Source organism: Prionailurus viverrinus, chromosome E3 (assembly GCF_022837055.1).
Source record: "Prionailurus viverrinus isolate Anna chromosome E3, UM_Priviv_1.0, whole genome shotgun sequence".
NCBI lineage: Eukaryota > Metazoa > Chordata > Mammalia > Carnivora > Felidae > Prionailurus > Prionailurus viverrinus.
This window is the reverse complement of record NC_062576.1, coordinates 20082201-20100702: the sequence shown is the minus strand read 5'-3', so window position 1 is coordinate 20100702 and position 18502 is coordinate 20082201. Positions and strand designations below refer to the sequence as shown.

At 51.3% G+C, this 18502-nt stretch overlaps 1 protein-coding gene across 7 annotated transcripts in view; it reads left to right on the top strand.

Moving 5' to 3' along the window:
* KATNIP (katanin interacting protein) overlaps positions 1–18502 on the top strand; it is a 195695-nt gene that overhangs the window by 28918 nt on the left and 148275 nt on the right. For 4 of the 7 annotated variants that reach the window (XR_007147896.1, XM_047839283.1, XM_047839280.1 and 1 more), the window contains exon 2: positions 5723–6034. The exons of 2 other annotated variants lie outside the window; for them this stretch is intronic. Coding sequence is in view for 4 of the 5 variants with exons in the window: in XM_047839283.1 (XP_047695239.1) it covers positions 5957–6034 (78 nt within the window). In the remaining variant the exon portion in view is untranslated. Of the gene's footprint in view, positions 1–5722; positions 6035–6072; positions 6671–18502 lie in introns of those variants that run through there. One more of the 7 variants, XM_047839281.1, reaches the window with a different exon arrangement.

Here is an 18502-nt window from a genome sequence, read left to right as displayed (position 1 = left end):
CCTCTGCCATGTTTCAAATCCCAGACTTCTTCTTTTTTTTTTTTTTTTCTTTTTTGAAGTTTATTTATTTTGAGAGAGAGTGAGAGAGCACGTGCATGAGCAGGGAGAGAGGGAAAGAGACAACCCCAAGCAGGCTCCACTCTGTCAGCGCAGAGCCCAACGCGGGGCTTGAAGTCCCAAACCGTGAGATCGTGACCTGAGCTGAAATCAAGAGTTGGACCCTTCACGGACGGAGCCCCCCGGGCTTCTTGGTGGCCTTGTGCTAGGACACCGATGGGGCACGTTTGGCACAGCAAATAGGCTGCACGTGGCTGTGGCCCTTTTGGGCATGGCCATTGTTCTTTCTTTTCTTGGTCATCTTGGAAGTGAGGACCCGAGAGCAAGGGTCGGTTTCTTTACCTGTAAAATGGGCATCTTCACTCCCTCCTCCCTCGTCTGAGGACTCAGTGAGGTTGAGAGAGATGAACGCACGAAGCCCAGTCCCACTCGGGTCACCAAGTGGCTCTCACACGGGCTGCTTTCCCGCTTCTCCCCACGGCCCCTACTGCCGGTTCAGAGTGACCCTCGAGGACCCCCGTCCGTCCTCCTGGGACCACGGGACTGGGCAGGTGAACGGGAAAGCAGGGGCGGTAACTGCCAGCTCATGAAAACCTCAGTTTCCTCACCGACCAAGCTGACATTGATACTCACTCCCTGCGCCCCCAAGTGCAGTTAACGACAGCTGGCTTCCAATCAGAGGCCAGTGAAGGGAGTGTGTGCCCCTCCCTGCCCCCACTGGATGACTCAAAACAAAACTGAAATAAATATAAGGAAGTTCATTGAAGTTCTCCATTTCTTTCCTTTTTCTTTTTTTTTTGGACACAGAAACCTACACTCTTTCAAAAAATATTCTCAGGGCTGCTCGTGCTTTGTTGACGCCCTGGACGGTGGTTGGCTCATGAATGGCAGAGGGGGTGGTCGGGGAGCCCTCAGGGGGCAGAGGTCCAGCTCAGACTGCTGGGGCTTGCCTCCCGGTTCTAGCTGTGTGGCCTTTGGCAATTATATGCTTCCGTTATATTTTTCCGTGCCTCAGTTTTCTCACCTGCAGAATGGAACTGAAAGTTGGGCTACCACCTCGTGGGGTTGTTAAAAGAGAATTAGGGAGTAGGACATCCTTGGAACCATAGCAGCACGTTTAGGTGCTGCGGGTCCGGCTGGGGGTGGGGGAGGTCCTGTCCTCCTGTGCCGTCAGCAAGGGAAGTGAGGGAGGCGGGGCCCGTGTGGTCCTACCCCCTTGGTAGGGCCTGCATTAGATGTTCTTCATCTCTGTCTGATTCCAGAACTAAGGAACGCTGATTGCAGAGAAGTTAGAAAATACAGAAAGGTGGGGCGTCTGGGTGGCTCAGTCAGTTAAGCACCTGACTCTTGGTTTTGGCTCAGGTCATGGTCTCTCGGTTCATAGATTTTGGCCCTGCATCGGGCTCCATGCTCACAGTGAGGAGCCTGCTTGGAATTCTCTCTCCCTCTCTCTCTCCCCCTTCCCGTCCCGCATTCTTGCTCTCTCTCTCAAAGTAAATAGTAAATAAGCTTAAAAAAAAAGAAAAAAGGAAAATACGGAAAGGTACACCCATCTGTTGTTATCCTACCATCTAGATAATCACTATTACTTGTTTTCATGTTTCCTTCTGGCTTTTTTGTGTGCACCTACATGTATTTCGGAATTAGCGTCATGCTATGGGACAATTAGAAATGCCTACCTTCCATTCTTCTTTTTGGCTTTTTATTTATTGAGATATAACTTACATACAACAAAGTGCATACCCTTTTTTTTTTTAGCATTTTCTTAATTTTATTTCTTTAATTTATTTTTTTAATATGAAATTTATTGTCAAATTGGTTTCCATACAACAGCCAGTGCTCCTCCCAGCAGGTGCCCTCCTCGATGCCCATCACTCACTTTCCCCTCCCTCCCACTCCCCATCAACCCTCAGTTTATTCTCAGTTTTTAAGAGTCTCTTATGGTTTGCCTCCTTCACTCTATAATTTTTTCCCCCTTCCCCTCCCCCATGGTCTTCTGTTAAGCTTCTCAGGACCCACAGAAGAGTGAAAACATGGTATCTGTCTTTCTCCGTATGACTTATTTCACTTAGCATAACATTCTCCAGTTCCATCCACGTTGCTACAAAAGGCCAGATTTCATTCTTTCTCGTTGCCATGTAGTATTCCATTGCGTATTAAACCACAATTTCTTTATCCATTCATCAGTTGATGGACATTTAGGCTCTTTCCATCATTTGGCTATTGTTGAGAGTGCTGCTATAAACATTGGGGTACAAGTGCCCCGAGGCATCAGCACTCCTGTATCCCTTGGGTCAATTCCTAGCAGTGACAAAGTACAAAATCTTAAGTACATAGTTTTAAGAATTTCCATCAAAAGATAGAACATTCCTAGCAGCTTCATGCCAACTCCCTGTTCATGAACCTCTCCAAGGGTATTATCCACATCCACTGTCTTGACTCATAGATAAATTTTGCCTGTATTTAACTTCGTAAAAATGGAGTCACAGAGTAAATACTTATTTTATGTCTTTTTAGTTTTTTTTTTTTTTTTTTTTTTTAAATTTTTTTTTTCAACGTTTATTTATTTTTGAGACAGAGAGAGACAGAGCATGAACGGGGGAGGGGCAGAGAGAGAGGGAGACACAGAATCAGAAACAGGCTCCAGGCTCTGAGCCATCAGCCCAGAGCCCGACGCGGGGCTCGAACTCACGGACCGCGAGATCGTGACCTGGCTGAAGTCGGACGCTTAACCGACTGCGCCACCCAGGCGCCCCTATGTCTTTTTAGTTTTAAGAAGATTTGTGAGATTCATCTCTTTTTAAGTGCAGTATAATTCAATTGTTCTTTTTTTTTTTTAAGTTTATTTGTTTTGAGAGAGAGAGAGAGAGAGAACATGAGTGGGGGAGGTGCAGAGAGAGAGGGAGAGACAGAGAATCCCAAGCAGGCTCCGTACTGTCGGCACAGAGCCCAGCTCGGGGCTCAAACTCACAAACTGCAAGATCATGACCTGAGCTGAAATCAAGAGTTGGAAGCTTAAAAAAAAAAAAAAAAAAAAAAAGAGTCGGATAACCAACTGAGCCACCCAGGCACCCCTCAATTGTTCTTTTATTAGAAAAATTAAATTGCGGGGCACCTGGGTGGCTCAGTTGGTTGGGCATCCGACTTTGGCTCAGGTCGTGATCTCACAGTCTGTGAATTCGAGCCCCGCCGTCGGGCTCTGTGCTGACAGCTCAGAGCCTGGAGCCTGTTTCAGATTCTGTGTCTCCCTCTCTCTCTTCCCCTCCCCTGCTCATGCTCTGTCTCTCTCTGTCTCAAAAATAAATACAAACATTAAAAAATTTTTTTCAATAAAGAAAAATTAAATTGCCAAGTAATTTGAGTGTCTTTGTAAAAATTCCAAGTTCAGGCACTGAATGAAAATTCCCCTTGAAATTTACCCCAATCTCACTCTTCTCCCTAGAAATAACCAGTTATCAGTGGAATGTTCATCTTTTTGGACTTTTTGGACTTCATTCTATTTGTACAATTCGACTCATTGTTGTAGTTGGGAGTGTATTCAGCTGCATGTAACAGAAAACCTAACTATTGCCTAAATCAGGGGTCAGCAAGCTTTTTCTATAAAAGGCCAGGTAATATATATTTTAGGCTTCGAGGGCCACACTGTCTCTGTCACAACTATTCAGCTCTGTCATTCTAGCATGGAGACAGCCATATTCAGTACGTAAACGAATGGGTGTGACTGTGTTCCAATAAAACTTTATTGACAAAGATAGGTGGCAGGCCAGATTTGGCCTATAGGTTGGAATTGGCTGACCCTTGCCTTCACAACAGGGATTTCTTTGGCTCAAGTGGCAGGAAATCTAGAAATAGCCTCATAAGAAAAAACTAATTTACAGTCCTACCAAAAATATTGGAGAATGCCTCCAACCTTGCCAATAGTGGCTATTCGCAACCTTTTAATTTTTGTCGGTATTCTTCGTCCTTACTCCTGTGTTTTGGGTAAATGCCTCTCCCCGATCTTCCGGCTCAGGAATGTTCTCTGTATCTGTATCTCGTCTGCTGTTCACTGTCTTTTGATCTTTTTATTTTGATGATTACATCTTTCACTCGTGATTCCTAATTAATTCTTCTCCGTACGAGGTTGTACTTATCTGATGGAGACAATGTCCCCCGTTATCCCTCTGAGAATATTAAATGCATCTTAAATGTCTCTGCATCGTCGTCTCTATTTCTTTGGTTGTTGGCCCTCCTGTTAGTTGAGTTGGCCCCCCTCTCTGATGGCGTGAGTTTTCCTGGAATGTTCGGTGATTTGTGAATGTGTGCTCTTCTGTGTTCTGTGAGCTCTTTTTCTTCTCTGTGGATGCATTTCTTTCTAGGCAGCCAGTGATTGCGTCAGAGGGGCGGGGCTTGCTGCAAGAAGGGTGGTGCCAATAGTTTGTTGTCTTGTGGGCACGGGATCTTCCTTTTCCTGCTGGATATGCCCTGCTTTTCTGTTCCAGAGACTCACCGTCACGGATCCCCCAAGCTAAGCGGAGCAAAGAGCCACCTCTTAGTGACCCCACAAGAATTTGCACTCCAGGGCTCCTGGGTGGCTCAGCCAGTTGAGCGTCCGACTCTTGATTTCGGCGTGAATCATGATCCCAGGGTCATGAGATCAAGCCCCTGTTGGGCTCTGCACTGAGCGCGGAGCCTGAGTAAGATTCTCTCTCTTTCTCCTTCTGCCCCTCTCCTCTGCTTGCTGTCTAAAATAGAGAAAAATAAAAAAGTGCGTAGTCCGTGTCTTTGAACGTTGACCTCGGGCCCTCTTCTCTCCCTGGAGAATGTGTTGCCTCTTGGTTTGAAGGAGCCCAAGATTGCCTTCCCCTCTTGCAACAGTTCTTCTGATGTGGCCCGTGTGTCTTCTGCGTTAATCCAGTTCCGTCTGCCATCCGTTTCTCAGGGGTATCTTGACCTTTTTCATCTGCCAGGGGCACCCCTCCTTATCTTCCCAGGCTCTTACGGATTTCACGTGGTGTCATTTCTGTGCGCTTGGGCAGGAGAGGCTGACATGTGTGCTTGCTCTTGGTCTTGCCAACTTGATTCGATCCCAAGGTGACCTCTTGTTACAGGTTTCACCTTCCTGGCCACCCTCATCTGAGCAGGTTCATCTTTCTCTAAAAATACACTGTGTTGGAACCAAACAGTTGGTTCCAACTATGGGCTGATCCATGTAGAATGTAGGGATGGAATGCACTTCCTGATAAGAACTGGGTTCAGATGCCAACCCTGCCCTCTACTCCATTGTTCAAGTCCATTCGCTTCTCTAAACCTCAGCTTCCCTGCCTGTCGAACGGGAGTAATGATCATAATACCCACCTCTTAGGTTGGTGAGACTACCCACGGAAATAGTACATCAGGAGTTTCACGCGGGGCCTGGCACACAGTAGGTGCTAAAACATGCTGGTTCCCTTCCTCTTATTCTGACGAAATTTCTAACACGCTCATTGTGTGTGCTGTGGGGGCGGGGGCTTGTTTTTGGCAGTCACACCACACTGTTAGCTCATACTGAGCACATTAGCTAAAAGTCTGTCTTTGTCTCGTGAACTTTTCTCAAGCCAGGCTTCTGCCCCAGTGCCTCTCCTTGTGTAGGACCTTTACCTTGGCCATGATGCATTCTATCAAGCTGTTCTCGATCCATCTCTAGGCTGTAGAAATTGAGCTGAACCCAGATTCCGTCATCCAGTTGATTCCGTGTGCCTCCCAGCTGAATGTCATCTGCAGACTTAATAAACAGCCTTCAACAGCCAGACCCAGCCATTGATAAAATTACAGCTTGGGATAAGACCAAGGACAGAACGCCATGGCATGCCACCCTTCAGGGGAAGAGTAATTTAGACGACTGTGCAAGTTGATTCATTTGTCCAGTTCCTGTAATCGTATGTCCTTGTGGCTCGATTTTAATAATCATATTAGCAACCACGTATGGGGTCTTATATGCCACAAGCCAGGCACTGAGGTAAGTGCTTTTCATATATTACTTTCATTTCTTATAACAAGTCTGCCAGGTGAGTATTTGTATTACTTAGGACTCAGTTAAAAAACAACAACAACGACAACAAGAAAACTCAATCTAGCTTTAGCAGAGCACTGTGTTACTTCATTACGAGACTCTCCAGCGTGGGCGCTGAACTCACAGAAGCCAAGGGTAGGGATGTGCCTGGGTGTCGAGAATGGTGAACCAGTGCCTGCGACCTTCTAGGGTCCCAGAAAACCCTCTCTGGATGACTCTTATCTCTACGACTGTGGGCATCTGTGATTCTTGTCATTTGGTACAAAGCAGCTTTCTCTCGTACTCAGATCGCCTGGCAGAAAGCGGTCCCACAAAGCAACACCCAAGTTCACTTTCCTGCCTTCAAGAGAGCTGTCAGACCTTCCCTGAACCTGTCAGTCCCAATTCTCCAGGATTATCGGCCCTACTTGGGTCAGGCACCCGCTCCCGGTCCAGACGCCTGCAGTTCGCGGTGGGGTCGTACCGTCTGGACGTGGCCCGTGGGAGTCTCAGTGCTGTCACCTGTGATCACGGGGCAGGGTAACGTCCAGAGTCCCCCTGCGCGTTTTGCAAATGAAAGAGAGATCCAAAGTCACATGGCTAGTAAGTAGAGGGACCTGGACTTGATCCTGGTTTTGTCTGATGCACATGCTCATGTCAATGTAACGTGCTCCTCGCCCTGGGCCACGTTGTCCCAGGACAGCTTCTATGGTGGTGTCGGTAAGGGCCGGCCAGTGTCAAGAGCCACCTTGTGCCATCACCGTGGTCCAGCCCCAGCCCAGGGCTCTGAGACCCTTGATTGGTTCGTTTGCCTGTTTCTTCAGTGACTCACTCAGCAGCCACGGTGGGGACCTCATGCTGAAGAGTATAAACACGGACTTTGGAGTCCAGTAGAGCTAGGTTCAGATTCCAGGTGGGTCACTTTTGGGCTGGTGACTCTCTGTGCCTCAGTTCCCATAGCTGTAAAATGGAGATGATACCAAAACCTACTTTATCGGCTGTTAAAATGATTCAACGAGATAATACTTGTAAACTGCATGTGGCCGGCACAGAGTCATTGATTCTATAAATGGTAGCAGTTGATGAACTCTGGAGCAACGAGAAACTACGGGAGTCCAGAGGAGAAAGCCTGTAACTGAGCCAATGGGATAGCATGGGGGAAGTGGGTTGGCCAGGGTTTCAAGGAGGAAATGACATTGAACCTGGAATAATGAATGGAGAGGAGGGTTGGGGTAACAGGCAGGTGAGAACTGGTGCAAACACGCGAGCGTATGCAGGAGTCTGAGGGACCAGCCAGTAGTTAATTGTGCTCGAAGCCAGGAATATGTACTGGGAGCCAAGGGGGAGACGGGGGCCAATGGAGAAACCTTTGTTTGCTCATTCCTACATCGCCTTAGCAAATATTTGTCAAGTACCTGCTGTGTCCCAGGCACTGTCCTGGGTCCGGTCGATTCTGCAGTGAAGAAGCAGACACAAGTCCACACCCCTGTGGAGCTTAAGCCCTGGTGGCTGGAGGCAGACACTAAGCAAATGAGTAAGTCAAATAGGAAGGGTGTCAGAGAAAAAAAGAAAGCCGGGAAAGAGGGTGGGGAGTGCTGAGCGGGGGTCCTCAGGAAGGCCTCTCTGAGAAGGGGACAGATCCTAAAGGCAGTGAGGGGAGGAGAGCTAGGACAAAATTCCCGAGGGAGGAGGCTGCGTGGCTGAGTTAGGGGGGATGAGGGGCAGGGAGGTGGGAGGCACGGACAGAGGGGTAAAGCCCAGGTTGTGTAGGGCTTTGTGGCCTTTTATAAGGACCTGGGCTTTTGTCTGAATGAGGAGGAGCATTTTGAGCAGAATAGGGCCAGAACCAAACGGACTTGACCTCAGCAGGACGTGGTGGTGATGGTGGCTGGGATCGGGGGCAGCGGTGAACGGGCTAGATCCTGAGCCCTCTGAAGGGAGAGCCACGTGGATTTGTTGTTGGATCGGCTATGGGTGGGAGAGAAAGAGAGGAATCAAGAAGGGCTTTTAAGTTTCTGTTTTGAGGGGCGCCTGGGTGGCGCAGTCGGTTAAGCGTCCGACTTCAGCCAGGTCACGATCTCGCGGTCCGTGAGTTCGAGCCCCGCGTCGGGCTCTGGGCTGATGGCTCAGAGCCTGGAGCCTGTTTCCGATTCTGTGTCTCCCTCTCTCTCTGCCCCTCCCCCGTTCATGCTCTGTCTCTCTCTGTCCCAAAAATAAATAAACGTTGAAAAAAAAAATTAAAAAAAAAAAAAAAAGTTTCTGTTTTGAGCAACCGGAAGGAAAAGATTGGTTAATTCCTGGGGCGCCTGGGTGGCTCCGTCGGTGGAGCGCCCGACTTCGGCTCAGGTCATGATCTCACAGCTCGTGGGTTCGAGCCCCGCGTCGGACTCTGTGCTGACAGCTCAGAGCCCGGAACCTGCTTTGGATTCTGTGTCTCCCTCTCTCTCTGCCCCTCCCCCGCTCCTGCCCTGTCTCTCTCTACTCTCTTCTCTCTCTGTCCAAAATAAATATTAAAAAAAATTAAAAAAAAAAAAAAAGATTGGTTAATTCCTGAAATGGGAAGGAGTGGCAGCAGCTTTTAGGGGGAAGACCAGGAATTCAGCTTAAAACCTGTTAAGACCTCGAGCAGGCAGCTGGATATGAGAATCTGGAATTCAAGGGGAAAGCCATGTCAAGCTTCCTCCGTCTGGAATATGGAACCATTGATTTGTTTTTGCTTTTTTTTTCTTTTTTGAGAAGGGAAGTAGGGTGGGTGGAGGTCATTAGTTACACAAATAATGCTTGAAAACAAGTTCCTTAAGAAAATTATTTTCAGCCTTCTAGATAAGGCTCAAATCCCTTTTGCCAATTCCCACCCCTCCCTACTCCCGGCCTCCCCCTCGACTGTCACTGCTGTCAGGAGCTTGGCATGCGTGCATCCTTCCAGACCTTTCTTTGTGCCTCTGTATACCCGAGGATATCTGTAAAAACTACATGTCGTATTTTGGGAGTGTATGTATTTTAACGAAATGGTGCCATCATGAATGGGTTCTTCAGCGATGTGCTTTTGTATCTCGTAACCTGCCCATCCTTCCTGAACTGTGTCTGGGAGAGTTCCATTCTTGGTGTTACAAATAAACCTAGGTCTTTTGTTGTTGTTGTTGTTGTTACAGTATGCTATGGCCAGACTGTGGGTTATTCAGCCAGTTTTCCAGTGGGAGGGCTTTAGCGTTTTGTACATTCCTCCTCGGACACCTGTGTCTTTCCGGAGGCTTCCTAGGAGTGACATGGCCGGGTCTGAGTAGATGGAGGCCATGTGGGATTCTGTCCGGTCTTGTTTCGGTCATACTGCCCCCCCATAGGCCACCATCTGACTTGCCAGCCTCCGCGGGTTTTAATCTGTGTGGCGGGCCGTGGGTTGTCGGGAGCGGGGAGGAAGCCGAGAGACCGTGGAATCTGTGGGCTGCTCTTCCACTCTTAGAACCCGCCTTGGGGATGGGGACACGGGTTCCTTTAGGGGCTGCAACAGACACTCCCTGCCCCTTCCTTTCCTCCTGCACAGATGAATTCCCCTCTCTCCTGCAGCCTGCAAGCCTGGCGTCTTCCCTGCCAGCCAGTTTCTATTCCTAGACTTCCTCACCAGCTTGAAGCCATCCCCTTTTGACAAACACACCGGCCGAGACATTATAAAAACGCTATTTTTATTAGAGCAGACCAACTCCTCTATCAGCGGGCTTCTTACTCCGCCACCGGCCTGCCAGCGTTCCTTGCCTGCCCCCCCCCGCCCCCCCCCCCCCCACCCCGCGACAACGCGTCCAAGCGTTTGTGATTGTCACCAGCCCGGCGCCTGTTCTGAGGGTGCGATAGCAGCCCCTCTCTGGAGGCAGACCAGATCCTACACCCAGCTGCTCTCCCCAGAAAGAGTTTAGCTCCGCCACAGCCCACACGGGAAAGGGAAAGTTGCGTCCTTAAAAGAGTTACGTCATCTTTCCTTTGCGTGGATTTCAGGTGGGTGTTGACTGGGGTATAGGACGCCTTCGGGGTTAGCTCGGGGAGCTGGGGCTGGGGTCCACCGTGAGTTCAGATGTTGTGCCGTCAGAGCTAGAAACTTCTGAAGACGTCTCATGAACGTCGTCTCAACTGCTAATGTGTATCGAGCACGTGTCATAAGCCAGGCCGAATCCTGAACAGTTTATGTTCGTAAGGTGGCTGCTTTTAATCGCCGTGCCCATTTCTGGTGTTTTTGTTTTCTTTTTTTTAATCGAGATCGAATTCCCATGCCACAGAATTTACCATTTTGAAGTGTATACTGCGGTGGTGGTGAGCCTATTCATAGTGCCGTGAGGGCCTCACCGCTACCGAATTCCAAAGCACGTCTGTCACCCCAGATAGAAACCCTGTACCTGTTAGCCGTGACTCCCTCTGCCTGCTTCCCCCAGGCCCTGGTGACTATTGACCTACTTTCGGTCTCTATGGGTTGGCCTCTTCTGGACGTTTCATATACACGTCTGGCTCCTTTCACGAAGCATAATGTTTTCGGGGTCCGTCCATGCTGGGGTACGTTTCAGTACCTCGGATCCTTTCGGGGACCTGAGCACGTGAGGTGGTAGGGCTATCCCGCACCTGCTGTCTCTCCATTCATCCCTTGAAGGACAAGCCGGCTTGCTTCCACTTTTTGGCTGGCATGAACTATGCCACTAGCCCATCATCCCAGTTTGACGGCCGAGGAAACTCAGCCACGAATACCATTTCCCACTTGCACAAGCAGGATGGGATTCCTACCCAGGCATCCGGCTCCACAGCCGAGTCCCGACCATCCCTCTTGGCCGCTCAGCCGCGGAACGAAGACCCAGGACTGAGGGGCCTATGTCGCACACCCCCATGGCCACCATACTTGAGAATTAAAAATTGGGTCCTGTGGTGTGAGGAATCCACCATGCTTTTGGGGACTCGGCTCTGTCTGACTTTCATTCGGGACCGTGTGGGCAGGAGTCCTGGCTGAGTCATGATTGTCCATATCATCCAAAATGCATTTATCCACGTCCTCTGATGTAACAACCCTCAGCCCGGGGAGGGGGAGGAGAGATGCGCTGTCTTGGTCCCCCGGAGAGCGGACTCTGGGAGGGAAGATGTGTGGCAGGAGGCTGGCTGGGGAGAGTTCTCTGGAACAGCACCTGTGGATGACGAGGGACGTGCGGCTGAGCAGAGGGAGGGGTCGAATGGTGATGCAGGCCTAGGTAATCCCACAGGGAGCTCTGGGGATGGGTGGTGCTTCAGAGAGTCCCCAGTTCAAGCGAGGAGCCTGGGTCTGTGGACCCTTGGCATCAGCCCAGCATTACCTGGCTTTTTTCCTGGGAAGGGACCCGCCGTGAGCTGCTAGCCATCACCGGTCCCCGTACCTGGGTGTGAACGAGTCATCTGGGCTGCGTCCACAGCGGCTTGGATAAGGGCCGCGACAGAGAGCAGTCCATGAGGAGGCGTCAGGGACACCGCTGAGAGGGGGCGTAACCCTTCCCGGGGTGGGGAGCAGGGACGAAGGGGCATCTTCGCTGTGCCCTGAAGCCTTGAGCCCCAAACCCTTATACCCAGCTGCCAGCCCATGAATGGCTCCTCTTGGGTGCCTCAGCGTCTCCACACAGCTGCCCCAAGCCAAAGTCAGCCCTTCTCCCCGCCAGCTTTCACCTCCCCAAGAATGACGGCGCCGCCCTTCCCATCACACAGGCCGGAAACTGCAGAGCCTTCGATACCTTCCCCTCCCCGCCATCCTTTTTCCAGCCCATCGCCAAGTCCCGTACCTTTCCCCTTGAAAACATCTTCCCCTTACGTCCTCCATGTTGCTGACACCTCTTGTCTGAACCCCCACCGCAGCCTCCTACCTGCTCCCGGCACCTGCTCTCGGCCACCTCCAACCTCTCATTCCGACGTCGCCCCCTCTGCCCCAGTAACCCGATGTGGCTCCCCAGTGGTCCGGGGTCGAGGGCAAAACTCCTTGCTGTGGGCCCCGTGGCTTTGGTGGTCCGGCCCCTCGGCCCTGTGTCATCCTCTGCTCCCCTTCCCCTGGGTCCAGCCCCTCAGAGCTTCCTTGTCCCTCCTGCTCTTTGTGCCTTCTTGTCACATGGCCATCACGTGTGTGTCCACTTTGCTTGGAGCACACTCCCATCTCCCCCCCCGCAAATTAACTTGTTTGTCCCTCATATTTGGGTTCTGTGTTGCCTCCCCCTTGAGGCCTCATCTGACCTCCCTGCCGTAGTCCCGTGTCCCCTGTAAAGCTCAAGGTGACTGAAATGGTAGACAGCGTACATTTGGTGGTGGGCTCATTTGTTGAGGATCGGCCCCCCTCACTACACTGTCAGGTCTGTAAGGCAAGGGGACTTGTCCTGGCAAGGGCTGGGAGGTGCTCAGTAAGCCTGAAAGATGCAAACCTGAGGAACGGAAGGAGGGGGGACATGGGGAGAGAGAGAAGGAAGAAACTGATCACGCTCCCGCGTGGTCGGGGGGGGGGGGGGAGGGATGGGGGGAGGGAGCTAACACGAACTGCTTCCTTTATATTCCAGGACTTAAAAAAAAAATGTTTAATGTTTATTTTTTGAGGCGGGGAGGGATGTGTCAGGGAGGGGCAGAGAGAGAGAGGGAGACACAGAATCGGAGGCAGGCTCCAGGCTCCGAGCTGTCAGCACAGAGCCCGACGCGGGGCTCGAACTCACGGACCGTGAGATCGTGACCTGAGCCGAAGTCGGACGCTTCACCGACTGAACCACCCAAGTGCCCCTATATTCCAAAACTTTTAACTGTAGCATGTGAGGGGACATGGAATTTGGGCCTCCCAGCCCACTGTGCTGCCCAGGCTTGAGCATGAGGTTTCTCTGCCCACTTCCCCCCCTCCCCACCCCCTGCCAGCACCTGTCACGGGCACTGTGGGCTTTGCCCTTCACCAGCCTAAAGCAGACCTGGAATGTCAGACCCCCTGGGATCAAACCAAGGTGCTCTGAGCGTTCTCCATCCCAACCCCAAGATAAGCTCCCTGTTTCCTGCCTGGATGCCCTTCCCGGCCCTCCCCTGCCCTCCCCCATCCACCTACCATTCAGTGCTGTATCCTCTCCTCTGTAGAGACTGCCCAGCCCCGAGTGATGCCAGGCATTCCTCACTCTACCCACCGGCCCCTGGCATCTGTGCCTCCCCTTTGTGGCACTTAGCCCACGGCATCCAAGCAGTTGTCTCTCAGTGGCCGCCCCGCTAAGTTCTTGGACAGGGATCTGGTCTTCCTGCTTCCCTTTCCTTCTTTTCTTTCTGTTCCTTCCTTCCCACAACACTCTGTGAGCTCCTCGTGGGTGCCAGGCACTGGTCCGGGGCTGAGAGGTACAACGGTGAGTGTGGGCACGGGCCCTACCCTCCCGGGAGGGGAGAAAAACTGAAGGCCTGGGCAGTCAGGAGAGGCCCCGGGAAGGGCCACACGTGCCCACAAGCAAGGAGGAAAACTTCTAGCAGCAGCTTGGCTTCTGAGAAACTGCCAGAAGGACTATTAGGCGGAGGTGGGGGGCAAGGGAGGTGGGAATGAGGTCAGGGAGGGTGGTGGAGCCAGACCCCATCCGTCTCCGTCTGTCTCTGGCGCGCAGTGTTCAACCCGTAGGAGAAGCTCAAGGAATATTTGTTGAATAAATAGGAAGAGGCCCCTGAGTGCTCCCCCCTCTTCAGGGGGTTGGGGGCTGCTTCTGCCTGAGCGGTGAGCATCCTTTCTCGCAACCCAACCCGGGGATGGATGGACCCTGTGGGAGGTTCGTTCCCTTAGAAGGAAAAGTTCTCCGAAGCAAATCGAGTGGTGGCAGCAGAGATTGGAGAAGAGAAGATCCCGGCCAGGCTGCCTGTCTCCTCCCAGCAGGCCAAGGGGCCTGTCCTTCCTGACTGGGAGGCTCTCACGGCTAACAGCTGCCCGAGTCAGTTTAGCACAAGCCCAGGAGTGCGAAAGCAGGCAGGCCTCTTTTCTTCCCTTGATGCGTCCAGGGGTACCGCCAGCCTCAGCCCCCTCCAGAGCTCTCCTCAGGAAGGAGGGTGGGAGCAGCCTCAGCCCATCCTGGCTCCCTTCCAACCTAGGTGCTCTCAAACATGCCATCACGCTCCCGCCTCAGGGCCTTTGCACTTGCTGTTCCTGCCACCTGGAAAACCCCTTTGTCCAGATCCCCACACTTTCTCTTTCACTCCCTTCAGCCTTCTCTTGAAGGTTGCCTTGCCAGAGGCCTTCTCTGACCCCCTGGCTAAAATAGCACCTTCCCGGGGCCCCTGGGTGGCGCAGTCGGTTAAGCGTCCGACTTCAGCCAGGTCACGATCTCGCGGTCCGTGAGTTCGAGCCCCGCGTCGGGCTCTGGGCTGATGGCTCAGAGCCTGGAGCCTGTTTCCGATTCTGTGTCTCCCTCTCTCTCTGCGCCTCCCCCATTCATGCTCTGTCTCTCTCTGTCCCAGAAATAAATAAACGTTGAAAAAAAAAAATTAAAAAAAAAAATAAAATAGCACCATCCCCCCTGGCCCCCTCCCCCATTCGCCTGCCCTTCTCTGCCTTTCACTCTCCCCAGCACTTAGCTTAGCACCATCCGACACACTACCTATTTCTTTCTTTCTTTCTTTTTTTTTTTTTTTTATCGCTTGTCTCCTCTCATTAGAATGTAACAGCAGAGACTTTGATGTGCTCACTGCGCGTCTCCAGAATGGGCGTTCGACAAATATTGAGCGAGCAAATGAATTTGTAAAAGGAAGTCAGTGCCGTCCACCTTGCAGGGTTGTGGGGAGGTTCCCAGCGTGTGGCTTGTATGCTTCCACGGCTCTGTAGGTGGCTCGTAAACCATGTGCTATTTTAGTAGGTCCGTATTTATGTCTGCCTTCTATTTATGGCCAGTGATCCTGATTTTCCGTTTATGGCATTAATATAAAGTTTCCTTTTTAAAGTAAACCCACTGCAGATTAAAAAGAGAAAACCTGGATTTGCCGGCCTGAAAGACAGTTCATGATACACGTTGCAGTCTGACGAGAACACTTCTTGGAGAGTTAAAAAGACATGTTCATTATTTTCTAGCAGATACGTACGGGGATATTTATTTAGATAGGCATGTAAGGAAAGCATTTTTACAAAGGTACAGCTTATTGGGTCCTGGAGTCCTGGAGGAAATCCTGGATTCTGGATCTGCCCTAACGTTCTACAAGCCCTGGAACCAAGGATAAAATCTCCGGGTGCGTATTGGTACCGTATGATTGGTACCAGTCAGGAATGGTACATAGCAGGTCAGTGACGTGATAAATGTAAGCCCAAGGTGTTTGAGAAATAACCCAAACTCTTCCTTTGATTATCCATCTGGTGTGTGTGTAGCTTGTGATTTTGTTACCCCGTCTGCCCAGGGCATGAGAAACTCAAATCTTTGTTGCGGTGCCTTGCCGTATTTTGTTCCACCCCTAGGGGGCAGTATCAGCCGTTGCTTTAGGCTTCTTTTGTAGCCTCCTGAATGCAGAGCATTTTGGGTTCCTGTTTTGAGGATAGGAGGTCACCTGTTATGTTAGCAAGAACAGTACAAAGGAAGCTCAGACCTACACTCTTCCATTCAAGTGATATGCATTAAGGGCTCACGACTATACAACATGGGGACATAAAGAACAGAATCACTAGGAGAACGGAGGAGTTGGTACTGGGCTGGGTTTTGAAGGGAGAATAGGAGTTTCGTACTCTGAGATACATTTGGATCATCTCTTACTGTGGGTCATCATCGGGCACATTCCTTAAGGTATCATTTGAATCCTCTAACTAAACACTTCTCTGAGCCCTAGGTGAGACTTGGGATTTAGACAGCCCTGAGTATTGGCTCTACCATTGTGCCACCCAGAATTCCCTCAGGGGTAAATCTTTCTCTCTCTCTCTCTCTCTCTAGCTCTCTCTCTCTCTCTCTCTCGCCTCCCCACCCCTCCACTTCAAAGTGGCTCCAGTTAAGAAAGAAATGTGACTAAAAAGTCCAATGTAGGGCTGGCTTCAGGCATGGCTGGATATGGGGGATTAAACACGGTTAAGAGGATCTAGTTTCTATGTGGTCTCTTTCTGTCCTCAATTCGGCTGCCCGTGTTGCTGTCACCCTTGGACAGATCTCTCCATGGAACATATAAGGATGTTCACAAGGGTGAACCTAATCAGTTGACAACAATGACTCCTTCCCTGGTACTCTGTGCTCCTATCAGCTAATAATTCCAGGGCAAGAGGCCCAGGGACTTTTCCAGCCGATTCAGCCAATCCCTTAGTTGAGTCTGTCGGCCTGGCTTGGGACGCACACCTAGCCCTGAGCCGATCACATGGCCAGGGAGATGGAATACCCTGATTGGCCCGGCCTAGGTCACGTGTCCACCAAGGGGGTGCTGTTTCCATCCACACTGCATGGATGGGGAGTGGAGGAGAGGTGGTTTCCCAGAGGAAGATCGAGGTGTTGTAACCAGAAGGAAATGAATAGATGCTGAGCTGACACAAACAACAGATGTGTATTAGCCCCACTTAGATGCTTTGTGGCCGTTAGGCAATTTGCCCCAGCATTCAGAGCCTCAGTTTCCTCCTCTGTAAAATGGGCGTAGCATTATTGACCATAGCATTATTGCAGACAGCCACAATAAGCACCCGCAGAGAGCATAATAAATGGCAGCTAAGGCTGCCCGCAGAGCGAGGCCCCTGTAACCTGGAGCATGGGCTTGCCTCCTAAATTGTCCCTGGGGTGCGACAGGAGCCTTGGGGGGGTGCGGAGAGGAGGCAGGGTGGGGGAGGTGGAGGAACTCAGGTGTGTGAAAGTGCTCTAGGACCCCTGCCGTGCCCCCAGACACAGTGTTTTCACAGCCTCATTATGAAACCCTCCAAAGTAATTGTTCTCTGCTGGGACCTGACACCAGCAAGGCTAGGTCCCCAACATTCGGGAGCCCTGGAAACCAACTCCACCACTCTCAGCCGCTTGTTAATGCAGCGGGTACTGGCGCTTGCTAAATCACCCCTGTTCAGAAAGAATTCCAATATCCCGGCCGCAGAGGAATCTGTGATCCCTGAAATACAGACGCGGTCGAGCACCTTTAAACATAACTGATTCTTGGCATTTCTTTCCAATTCCATTTTTTCCCCCCAAAGAGAATTAATAGTATGGCCACCGATAAGATTCTGCACTGTCTCCAGGGCCAGCATCAGGGATAAAGACGATGAGGCTCATAGTAGTGGCAGTGACACTTTGCTTCCGTGTCACGTCCAAACTCCTCAGACCCTGAGCCGTAGTTAACTCGCACATCCTGGGCACCTACCTCTTGTCAGACCCAACTTCTGGCCAGTCCGCAAACACGTCAAGCTTTTTCAGACTTTTGCCCAGTGCCGCTGCTGTTGCTTGGAATGCCTTTCCCTTTCCTTGTGACCCAGGAAATGTTTCAACTTTAAAATCCCAGCTCATGTGTCTCCTTATTTATTCACTCATTCAACCAGTATTTATTTATTTATTTAATGTTTATTTATTTTGAGAGAGAGGCAGAGGTAGAGACAGAGCATGAGCAGGGGAGGGTCAGAGAGAGAGGGAAACGCAGAATCCGAAGCAGGCTCCAGGCTCCGAGCTGTTGGCACAGAGCCCGACGCGGGGCTCGAACTCACGGACCAGGAGATCACGGCCTAAGCCGAAGTTGGACACCCAACCGACTGAGCCACCCAGGCGCCCCATAATGTTTATTTATTTTTGAGAGAGACAGAGACAGAGCACGAGCGGGGGAGGGTCAGAGAGAGAGGGAGACACAGAACCCAAAGCAGGCTCCCGGCTCCAAGCTGTCGGCACAGAGACCGATGCAGGGCTCGAACTTACAGACCGCGAGATCATGACCCGAGCCAAAGTTGGATGCTTAACCGACTGAGCCACCCAGGCGCCCCTCAACCAGTATTTAGTGAGGGCGAAGTGTGTGCCAGGCACTGTCCTGGTGGCTTGGAATACACAAGCGATCGAAACAGACCCAGTCCGCCTTCATGGAATCAATACCTAAAAGGTGTAATAAACAAGATAAAATAGTGTGTTAGTGGGGCTTGGGAGTGGGGGTGTGAGGCACAGCTCACAATTATAAACAGGGTGGCCAGGGAGACAGGAGGAGGTAAGATGTGAGGCAAGCCTCGAAGGGCGTGAGCAGCCTGGGTACTTACCTGGGAGAAGAGTACCCCATGCCTGGGGAGGGGGCCAGGGCACTGGTGATCCGAAGGCCCTGAGGAGGGAGCGTGCTGAACGTCAAGGGTACTGGAATGGGGAGGAGGGGTAGAGCAGTAGGAGGTGGGTCAGACACGTGAGCAGAGGCCTGGTGGCCTCGGAGACCCATGCAGAATCTGGAGTAGAGGAGTGACATGATTGGACTCAGCTTTCAGCAGCACCCCTTGGCTGTAGCAGGGAGAGCAGACTGCAGGGGTGAGGGCAGGAGCGGGAGGCCAGGGAGGGCGAG